The following is an 11,102-nucleotide window of genomic DNA, read 5'->3' as shown; positions in this document are numbered from 1 at the left end:
ACGGAGCAAATGGTATTTCTGTAAACCATGTTTGATACTATTCCGCTCCAGTCATTACCACAAGCCTGTTCTCCTTAATTAAAGGTGCCACCAACCTCATGTCCTTGATGCTCATAACCCAAGCTTTTTGAAAATGACCATACGTGTAGTGACAGTGCAGGTGAAATTATTTAGCAAATTGAAATTGTTTTAATTTAAATGTTTCAGTATATACATCAAATGGAATAATGTTTACTCATTTTCATACATTAGTGTCATATTCCAAAAGACAACTAGAGCCGTGGTAAGGATAAATTTAAGTGTGAAAATGCCAGTACGCTTAAGAAATGACAAGAGTGCTGTTAGTTCAAGAAAACGACAGGTTTTAGTATCGAACAATACTAAAAAGCTGCTTTTGACACCTAGTGGCTGTGCAAAAGAAAATCATTAACGTTACTCATCCTTTTCACTAGCCATTTTATACCTCAGTTTCATAAAAGAATGCCAAGAGACACACGTCACCTTCCATAATGTTAGTCAGCCCTCTGGTCAGACAGGGAGAAGTGAGTAGAATAATTGCATTGTTATTCTAAATCATTAGTATGATATTTCTATGCTGTACCAGGAAGCCATACTGCAGACATTCATTCAGTGCTTTTGTGGGCCCCACTCACTACACTATTGTCAATAGTATATCTCTGGCCGGCACATCACTGTGTGCAGGATGGAGGAGCTTCCAGTACCTTTCTGTGGGCCCTGTCACTTTCAGCTAACCAGTCCGCTTTAAGAATCCCTTGTGGCCCTCAGAGGGGCAGTTCAGAGGGTTAAACATCATCTGTGATCCAAATGGCACTATATAGGAAATAGGGTGCCATTTGGGATGCAGCCTTTCCCTCTCCCACCCCAGAGAGGGAGTGTCTGTGCTGGTCCTGGTCCACTAGTGATGATGTCACTAGCTTCCAGCAAGCCCTAGCTCCTCTCTGGGACTCGGCAGCAGTGAGATGTCGAAGGCATTGCCGATGCGGAGAAAGAACTTTCGCAGCACGGCCCGGAGTTCTGGGATCAGGTCAAACTGCATGATCTCACAGAGGAGTGGGTAGTATCTGGATGCATGGGCCTTGAACTGGATAGTAGAGCGATAAAGGGGATCCAATTAGTTCATTCTCCACAGACATGGGAAGGGAAAGTTACAACTAAGCCTCTGTCTGAATTCATCTTTCCATGTTTCCTTGCATCCTATCTCCACCTTCTCAACCGTATTGGAGGAGAAAGTCCAACCTTTCTCCCCTTGGACTTTCTTCTCCAATGCAATTTGAGAACAAGGCGAGGAATGGAGGAAAGATTAATTGAGAACTCTACTTTGTGATCGACTCACCCTGTCATTGCTGATCTTCACCACCTTGGTGAGGAAGAGGAGGAGGAGATTGGTCCAGGCTTCCCGGTGGCTCTCTGATGTCAGCGTGAGGAAGTAGGCCAGGGCCTCACTACACCCACTGCAATAAGCAGAGAGACATTACAGAAGAGTGTGGCACTTATTTCCAGACCCCGACCAGCAGAATATTAGTCTGGTGGAACCCAGCCTGATCTCAGTGTAACTCACATTCTGTTTCACTTTAAATTTAATGTGAGCGCATCAATCAGTCTGATTGACCAGGCAAGCAAAATACAGGTTCTTGCCTCAGTCTGTACTGCCGGTAATCCCTACTGTCCACAATGATGGACTAAAGGGTGCTGAACAGGCAAACTGTTTTAACACAAGTCAATAGCACAATTTCCTCTAGCTAAGTTCTTACTTGAGCAGTCGTCTCTGCACCTCTTCCCAGGCTGCCTTGCGGCTGGCGTCTGTGTACATGCGGAACAGGATGCGGAGGCCACAGGCCAGACTGTTAGTCTCCTGCTTCAACAGGTTTGGTTTGGACTTCCCCTTGAAACCTGAGTAACACACACACCACACATGCTGTGAGACTGCTGTTGTATGTTAGTCTGTCATTAAGTCATTCAAATGTCACTTTACTAATTCCACAACATCAGACAAGAATTCCATGTAGAGTACTAATTTATAGGATCTCTGTGTCATGATTACAGCTTGGGACGGCAGGTAGCCTAGCGGTTAAGTGCGTTGGAAGTGAAAAATCTGTCAATGTGCCCTTGAACAAGGCACTTAAACCTAAATTGCTCCTGTAAGTCGCTCTGGATAAGAGAGCTGCTAAATGACAAATGAAATGGGATGATCATTTGAGGGTTCTTAGTCACCCACCTGCCTTCCACAGGACAGTCCTCTGCTCGTTGTTGGAGTTGAAGGCCTTGGCGAAGCGGTGGGACTCTAGCAGACAGTCCAGCAGTTTGAAGAGCTGATCTGAGGTCAGATAGCGGTACATTCCGTGGTCCTGGGCCTCCAACAAGACATCTGCATCTACTGGGTCTCTCTTGAGAGGTTGACAACACCACAATGCTCAGTTATAACCAAATGTTAGTCAGCCATCCTGATTGTTTTATTTATTTATTTTATCAGGTAAGTTAACAGAGCACATTCTCATTTACAGCAACGACCCGGGGAATAGTTACAGGGGAGAGGGTGGGGGGATGAATGAGCCAATTGTAAGCTGGGGATGATTAGGTGGCCATGATATGAGGGCCAGATTGGGAGTTTAGCCAGGACACCGGGGTTAACACCCTTACTCTTGTGATAAGTGCCATGGGATCTTTAATGACCTCAGAGTGTCAGGACACCCGTTTAACATCCCATCCGAAAGACATCACCCTACACAGGGCAATGTCCCAAATCACTGCCCTGGGGCATTGGGATATTTACTTATTTTAGACCAGAGGAAAGAGTGCCTCCTACTGGCCCTCCAACACCACTTCCAGCAGCATCTGGTCTCCCATCCAGGGACCGACCAGGACCAAGGATTCACAACTTTTGTTGTCGTTGTTTGTAATAACATTGACAGCCCATCTCAAAATATGATTTGTCATAAGATACATTTTGCCTTTACTGTCTTTCCCTTCAGTTCTTGAAACTGTGTGACTTGAGTACAAACTCCATGGTTACCTGTGCAGCAGCCAGGTTCTCTGCATCCTCCTTCCTGCTGCTGGCGGGGTAGAAGACCATGTTGTCTATGGTCTGGATCAGCTCCAGCTGCACCACACACTTAATGAGCACGCCTGAGAATAACCTCTGCTCCTGCACCTCTGCAAAAGCATTGAGAGACACAGGATAGGCAGCGTGAGGGATGGGGAGAAACAGAGGGGAAGAGAAATAGCAGGTGGGAGAAGAGGTAGTTGCTGTCCCCACTTGCTTCAAGATGTCCACCATTGTTCCTGTACTCAAGAACGCAAAAGGTAACTGAACTAAATGACCCCGTAGCACTCACTTCTGTCATCAGGAAGTGCTTTGAGAGGCTAGTTAAGGATCATATCACCTCTACCTTAGCCGACACCCAAGATCCACTTCAGTTTGCTTACCGCCCCAATAGGTCCCCAGACGATGCAATCGCCATTGCACTGCACACTGCCCTATCCCATCTGGACAAGAGAAATACCTATGTAAGAATTCTGGTCATTGACTACAGCTCAGCATTCAACACCATAGTACCCTCCAATCTTATCATTAAGCTTGAGGCCCTGGGTCTCAATCCCACCCTATGCAACTGGGTCCTGATGGGCTGCCCCCAGGTGGCGAAGGTAGGAAACAACACCTCCACTACACTGCTCCTCAACAACAGACGACACAACCATAGTAGGCCTGATTACCAACAATGCTGAGACAGTCTACAGGGAGGAGGTGAGGGCCCTGGGAGTGTGGTGCCAGGAAAATAACGTCTCCCTCAACGTCACCAAAAATGAAGGAGCTGATTGTGGACTTCAGGAAACCGTAGAGGGAGCACGCCCCTATCCATATCGACGGGACCGCAGTGGAGAAGGTGAAAAACTTCAAGTTCCTCGGCGTACACATCACTGACGATCTGAAATGGTCCACCCACACAGACAGTGTGGTGAAGAAGGCGTAACAAACTTTTACAGATGCACAATTGAGAGCATCCTGTCGGGCTGCATCACCGCCTGGTACGGCAACTGCACCGCCCGCAACCGCAGGGCTCTCCAGAGGCTGGTGCGGTCTGCCCAACGCATTACCGGCAGCACACTGCCTGCCCTCCAGGACACATACAGCACCCGATGTCACAGGAAGGCCAAAAAGATCATCAAGGACATCAACCACCCGAGCCACGACCTGTTCACCCCGATATCATCCTAAGGCGAGGTCAGTACAAATGCATCAAAGCTGGGACGATACACTGAAAAACAGCTTCTATCTCAAGGCCGTCAGACTGTTAAATAGCCATCACTAGCCAAGCACCACCCGGTTACTAAACCCTGCACCTTAGAGGCTGCTGCCCTATATACATTGGCATGGAACACTAGTCACTTTAATAATGTTTACATACTGCTTTACTAATTTCATATGTATATACTGTATTCTATACTACTGTATTTTAGTCAATGGCACTCCAACATTGGTCGTCCTAATATTTACATATTTCTTAATTCCATTATTTTACTTTTAGATTTGTTTGTATTGTTGTGAATTAGAAACACAAGCATTTCGCTACACCTGCAATAACATCTGAAAAATATATGTGTATGTGACCAATAAAATGTTATTTGAGAGACAAAGGTATTGGCAAGGGTGAGACAAAATCTGGGGACGGCTGTCTAGGAGCCAGGGAGTAGGGACTTGCCCCGTAAACCGTCAAACAAACTCACTGGCTGGGGTCCTAGCTTTGGGGCCGTCCTCATATGTGCCTGAGGAGCCACTGTACGTTCTCTGCCTCTGGTTCTCCAGGGAGAGCCTGTCCACACTGCACAGTGACTGCTGGTCCGCCGTACGAGTCTGAATGTCCACTGACTTCTGGGATATGGAGTCCTGAATACACCAGAGAAGGACTTGTATGTAGCTTAGATTCAACACACCTTATCATACATAATCACAACTCAGCATGATGATCCTATTTCTATGAGAGTGTTAAGAAGTAGTGTAATGGGAAGTCAGTGTAAAGTCTCAAACATAAACCAAATAAATGGTAAAAGGGGGATGGCGAACACAGATGAGCAGTAAACCTACCAGGTTTGAGGGGTCGTACAGTGGCATCGGCTCTCCCTCAGTTCCTGCTGGTCTCCACGTCAACAACCTAAGGAGAGGATGCCCAATACAGAACAGAGTCAATCTACTGCTGTTACCGCCTCTAGATAGTTCAAGTTCTTAGAACATAAAAACATAGACAAGACAGTCAATATGAAATCCCTATTGTAGTAAAGCACTTCCTGTGATAGCAAAAGGGTCTTACGCATGAGGGATGGTTGTTTTGAAGATGTCCAGCATACAGTTGCAGGTTTTGTCCCACGTCTCTGGGTGGAACTTCACCCCGTTCAGAATGACCACGTTTTCCAGACAGTTGGTCCCTGAGCGCGCCAGCTGCTCGTTGTCTGAGGAGAGACAGAGGAGGTCAGAGGGAGGGTGAGTTAGAGAGGGGAGAGAGAGAGAGAGGTGAGAGCAGTTCAGAGGTAGAGAGAGCAGGTCAGAAAGAGAAGAGAGAGCAGTTCAGAAAGAGGGAGAGAAAGAGAGCAGGTCAGAGAGAGAGAGATGAGAAAGCAGGTCAGAAAGAGGGAAGAGAGCAGGTCAGAAAGAGAGGGAAGAGAGAGTAGGTCAGAGGGAGATGAGAAAGCAGGTCAGAAAGAGGGAAGAGAGAGAGAGCAGGTCAGAAAGAGAGGGAAGAGAGAGAGCAGGTCAGAGAGAGAGATGAGAAAGCAGGTCAGAAAGAGGGAAGAGAGAAAGAGAGCAGGTCAGCAAGAGAGGGAAGAGAGAGAGCAGGTCAGCAAGAGAGGGAAGAGAGAGAGGCGAGACAAAGCAGTTCAGAGAGAGAGAGAGAGAGGAGAAAGCAGGTCAGAAAGAGAGAGGCCTAAAACTCTGAGGTGTTTTAAATGAGACATGGACAACAAGCCCTCTTCTCTCACCTTGTTGAACACACCAGTACAGTTGAGACAGGATATGGTCCAGGAGAATATCACTGAGAAACTCAAAGTACTGAGTGAAGACATCACAGATGGCGTAAAGTGCATGGTTACAGGTGGTGGTCATCCATTCAGCTTTCTGGGTTTAAAGAGGAAAATTAAGCTCATTAGTATACAGCAGTTGACAGCTTATTCCCTATATAGTGCTCTACTTTTGACCTGGACCCATAGGGCCCAACACACACTATGTATTCTGGCTATGACACAAAGTTCCTTTCAACTTGAGCTTCTTACCTCCGTTTGCTGCTCTGGCAGTTTCATGTTGTCAAAGATCCTAAAGATGATCCTGAACAGATCCTGCCACCAGTGTTTCTCGTAGGTGTGACCGTAGGTCGTCATAATCTCAAACATCACAGTCAGGCCCCTAGAGCAGTGGCAAGGAAACAGGGATGATTTATTAGTAGAGGGTTCACACTCAGTTATTTTATGCTGTTTTATCTATTAAGGCAACAAAACCAGGGATGATCACATCACTAGTGGAACTCAATCAGTATATTGGCAAACAAGGACTAGGGACACTGGTATTCAATCAAATGTATTTTATAAAGCCTTTTTACATCAGCACTTGACACAAAGTGCTTTACACATACCGGCCTAAACCGCAAAGAGCAAGAATTGCAGAAGCACAGTGGCTAGGAAAAACCCAGGTAGGATGAGAGGGGCTTTACCTGGTCCTGATGTCCAGTTTACACCTGTTGATGATGCAGGACAGCTCAAACAGGATGGGGAACCACCCCCTCATCCATACCCGGTCCTCCGGGGCTACATTCATGTCATCACTAGTGTAGTCCTTGAAGGCCTGGCAAGAGAGGGAGGAGAGTGTTTTAGACAGGGTTAGACAGTCTGATGGCCATGCAGAGGGGTTTAAGTCATTACTTAGAACTTCTGCCCTAGTATTTCACGTCCTAGTATTATCTCTGAGTGGGCTACTTGAACTCCTTTGCTATATAGTGCTCACCTGTGGCCTCTCAGACACATATTTGGCACAGTGGCGTATGAGGCGGATGGACTCCATACTGGTGTCAGGGAAGGATGCGTTACAGACAAACTCAGACAGACACTTCACAGCATCCTGGAAGGAGTCGATGGTGGCTGGGAAGTGCTTCTCAAATACATTTGCTGAGAACAAAAATAAAAAATATACTTTAAAATGTATATACAGTACCAGTCAAAAGGTTTGGACACACCTAGTCATTCAAGGGGTTTTCTTAATTTGTTCTATTTTCTACATTGTAGAATAATAGTGAAGACATCAAAACTATGAAATAACACATTTGGAATCATGTAGTAACCCAAACAAGTGTTAAATAAATCGAAATATACTTTATATTCTTCAAAGTAGCCACCCTTTGCCATGATGACAGCTTTGCACACTCTTGGCATTCTGTCAACCAGCTTCACCTGGAATTCTTTTCCAACAGTCTTGAAGGAGTTCCCACATATGCTGAGCACTTGTTGGCTGCTTTTCCATCACTCTGTGGTCCAACTCATCCCAAACCATTTCAATTGGGTTGAGGTTGGTTGATTGTGGAGGCCAGGCCATCTGATGCAGCACTCAATCACTCTCCTTCTTGGTGAAATAGCTCTTACACAGCCTGGAGGTGTGTTGGATCATTGTCCTATTGAAAAACAAATTATAGTGGGACTAAGCGCAAACCAGATCGGATGGCATATATCGCTGCAGAATGCTTTGGTAGCCATGCTGGTTAAGTGGGTCTTGAATTCTAAATAAAATCATAGACAGTGTCACCAGCAAAGCACCCCCACACCAATCACACCTCCTCCTCCATGCTTCACAATAGGAACCACACATGCGGAGATCATCCGTTCACCTACTCTGCATCTCACAAAGACACGGCGGTTGGAAGCAAAAATCTCCAATTTGGACTCATCAGAACAAAGGAAAGATTTCCACCGGTCTAATGTCCATTGCTCGTGTTTCTTGGCCGAAGTAAGTCTCTTCTTATTATTGGTGTCCTTCAGTAGTGGTTTCTTTGCAGCAATTCGACCATGAAGGCCTGATTCACGCAGTCTCTGAACAGTTGATGTTAAGATGTCTGTTACTTGAAATCTGTGAAGCATTTATTTGGGCTGCAATTTCTGAGGCTGGTAACTAATGAACTTATCCTCTGCAGCAGAGGTAACTCTGGGTCTTCCTTTCCTGTGGCGGTCCTCATGAGAGCCAGTTTCATCATCAAAAACCATCAGCGCTTGATGGTTTTTGTGACTGCACTGTGACTGTTTTTGTGACTGAAATTTTCCGCATTGACTGAACTTCATGTCTTAAAGTAATGATGGACTGTCGTTTCTCTTTGCTTATTTGAGCTGTTCATAATATGGACTTGGTCTTCCTGATCTTCTTTAGCAAAAAAAAGATATATATATTTGTCTCATGCGCCGAATACAACAGGTGTAGACCTTACAGTGAAATGCTTACTTACAAGCCCTTAACCAACAATGCAGTTAAGAAAAATAAGTGTTAAGAAAGTATTTACTAAAATAAACTGAAGTAAAATAATTATAATAATAATTAAGGAGCAAGGTGGCTGGAGTCTGGCAATTGTTAGGGCCTTCCTCTGACGCCACCTGGTATAGAGGTCCTGGTGGCAGGAAGCTTTGCCCCAGTGATATACTGGGCCGTTCACACTACCCTATTGTGCCTTGCGGTCAGAGGCCAAGCAGTTGGGTGATGCAACCGGTCAGTATGCTCTAGATGGTGCAGCTGTAGAACTTTTTGAGGATCTGAGGACCCATGCCAAATCTTTTCAGTCTCCTGAGGGGAATAGGCATTGTCATGATAGTTTGTTGGTGATGTGGACACCAAGGAACTTGAAGCTCTCAACCTGCTCCACTACAGCCCCGTTGATGAGAATGGGGGCGTGCTCGGTCCTCCTTTTCCTGTAGTCCACAATCATCTCCTTTGTCTTGATCACGCTGAGGGAGAGGATGTTATCCTAGCTCCACACAACCAGGTCTCTGACCTCCTCCCTATAGGCTGTCTCATCATTGTCGGTGATCAGGCCTACCACTGTCGTGTCATCAGCAAGCGTAATGATGTGTTGGAGTCATGGGTGAACAGGGAGTACAGGAGGGGCCCCTGTGTTGAGGATCAGTGTGGCTGATGTGGTTACCTACCCTTACCTTGTCACAACACCATTGATTGGCTCAAACGCATTAAGAAGTTAAAAGTTAATTTGTGGAATGTCTTTCCAAGGCACACCTGTTAATTGAAATGCATTCCATGTGACTACCTCAGGAAGCTGGTTGAGAGAATGCCAAGAGTGTGCAAAGCTGTCATCAAGGCAAAGGGTGGCTACTTTGAAGAATCTCAAATATAAAATATATTTGGATTTGTTCAACACTTTTTTGGTTACTACATGATTCCATATGTGTTATTTCATAGTGTTGATACCTTCACTATTATTCTACAATGTAGAAAATAGTAAAAATAAAAACTGGAATGAGTAGGTGTGTCCAAACCTTTGACTGGTACTTTATGAAAAGGAAAAATGTATAAATAAGAGTTCAAGGTTTCTGTTTTGCGTTTCTCTTTGCACTACCATGCTATATTATTCTTAATGTTTACAGCGGTAAGTCATGTCATTGACCAAGGACTCTAGTGTTAGTCATATAACCCAACACTTACTGACGATGTAGCCAGTAGTCTGGAAGGCCAGCTCCACGATGCTCTCGTCCTGGTCTGAGGCAGCCAGGTGGAACACTGAGAAGATGTTCTTCCACCCCGACCGGATGTTCCCAGCCTGGGAGTTCACCATCTGAGCTATACACCTCACCACCATGTCTCGAATGGTGGGAGACCTGTAGGCAATGGCATCATTGAATCATTATTCAATCAGTGTATCATTGTAAGATCTGAATCGTTTTCAAGGTTTGATTTACTGAATCATTGCAATGTTTGAATTGTTTTAGGCAACAAAGGATGCAGGATACATTTCTGACCAGCATTAGAATTTCCTTTCATGCATTACTCAGTGCAGATTACAAAATAAAACAAAGTTGACCTGTTCTTTTTCATTATATGTTCAAAAGGCCTCAAGAAATCCTTCTGGAATCGGAAGTTGGCGAGCTCTCCTTTTTCTAAGAATTTCATAGACAGCTGCCTCAGGGAATCCACGGCAAATATAGCCACATCCTCATTGGAGTTACATCCAACCTGTAGAGTTACAAACACATCAATCTCTCAACATCTACTTAAACATCAACACTAAAACAGCAGGTGAACAGCTATAAATACTTGCAAATGATGGACTTTTTCCCCCCAAACAAATATCCCCAAAATAAAAAATAAACCAGTACCTTGTTAAAATGGTTCCCGATGACTTCCCAGATTCTGGACCACTGAAGCCTGATGCGACCCATGTTGTAGTAGGAGATCTCCACAATCTTCTGAAGGCTGAACATGCGTGGGTGTGTTGGTGAGGCTAGCTCGTCCATAGATACGGCACATAACCACCGGACAAAATCAACTGCATAGAGTGAACAAATTCATTTCAATCTGTTATTTTTCACATTTCAGCCAATACATTCAGTTTCACTCGATCAAGCATGGCACTTCAAAACTATATCAAAGAAATTATTTGGAGGGTGCTCAAATGTGTTTCTTGTATATCCCTACTCCCCACAGGGTATGGGGTCATGGGCAGGATCACCTTTGTCCAGCGCCCCTGGAGAAACTGGGGTTAAGTGCCTTGCTCAAGAGTACAGCAACAGAATACAAATGTTTCATCTTTTCGGCTCCGGTAATCAAACCACCAACCTTTCAGTTACTGTCTCAACACTCTAACCGAGGCCACTTGCCACCCCTACACATCATTGGATAAAAATGTACAGTTAGGATAAAATGTAACTAATACCGACCTATTGCATTGCCATCCAGTCTGGTAGACCCAGTAAATATCCTGAAAAAAACATAAAAATATGCCATTTTCTCCATCTGCAAAAGTGAGCGTTTTTATGGTCTTATGGGGAGAGGAGGCATTATACAGGATAAAGGTTTATTGCGTAATAAAACTGGAGAGGGGAAACAATATATT

General features: G+C 45.0%; 1 protein-coding gene across 1 annotated transcript in view; it reads right to left on the bottom strand.

The window, feature by feature from the left end:
- Nucleotides 1-166: 166 nt before the first annotated feature.
- LOC115156918 (brefeldin A-inhibited guanine nucleotide-exchange protein 1-like) overlaps nucleotides 167-11,102 on the bottom strand; it is a 37,279-nt gene continuing 26,343 nt past the window's right edge. The window contains exons 23-38 of the mRNA XM_029704743.1: nucleotides 10,927-10,967; nucleotides 10,366-10,535; nucleotides 10,071-10,222; nucleotides 9,695-9,867; nucleotides 7,007-7,167; nucleotides 6,717-6,847; nucleotides 6,283-6,412; nucleotides 5,992-6,127; nucleotides 5,325-5,463; nucleotides 5,102-5,168; nucleotides 4,744-4,903; nucleotides 3,032-3,171; nucleotides 2,237-2,405; nucleotides 1,773-1,911; nucleotides 1,355-1,472; nucleotides 167-1,102 (exon numbers count right to left, since the gene is read on the bottom strand). Coding sequence (XP_029560603.1) covers nucleotides 932-1,102; nucleotides 1,355-1,472; nucleotides 1,773-1,911; nucleotides 2,237-2,405; nucleotides 3,032-3,171; nucleotides 4,744-4,903; nucleotides 5,102-5,168; nucleotides 5,325-5,463; nucleotides 5,992-6,127; nucleotides 6,283-6,412; nucleotides 6,717-6,847; nucleotides 7,007-7,167; nucleotides 9,695-9,867; nucleotides 10,071-10,222; nucleotides 10,366-10,535; nucleotides 10,927-10,967 — 2,197 coding nt within the window. The 3' untranslated portion in view covers nucleotides 167-931. The remainder of the gene's footprint in view (nucleotides 1,103-1,354; nucleotides 1,473-1,772; nucleotides 1,912-2,236; nucleotides 2,406-3,031; nucleotides 3,172-4,743; nucleotides 4,904-5,101; nucleotides 5,169-5,324; nucleotides 5,464-5,991; nucleotides 6,128-6,282; nucleotides 6,413-6,716; nucleotides 6,848-7,006; nucleotides 7,168-9,694; nucleotides 9,868-10,070; nucleotides 10,223-10,365; nucleotides 10,536-10,926; nucleotides 10,968-11,102) is intronic.

This window comes from Salmo trutta, chromosome 21 (assembly GCF_901001165.1).
Source record: "Salmo trutta chromosome 21, fSalTru1.1, whole genome shotgun sequence".
NCBI lineage: Eukaryota > Metazoa > Chordata > Actinopteri > Salmoniformes > Salmonidae > Salmo > Salmo trutta.
This window is presented reverse-complemented; position numbering and strand designations above follow the sequence as displayed.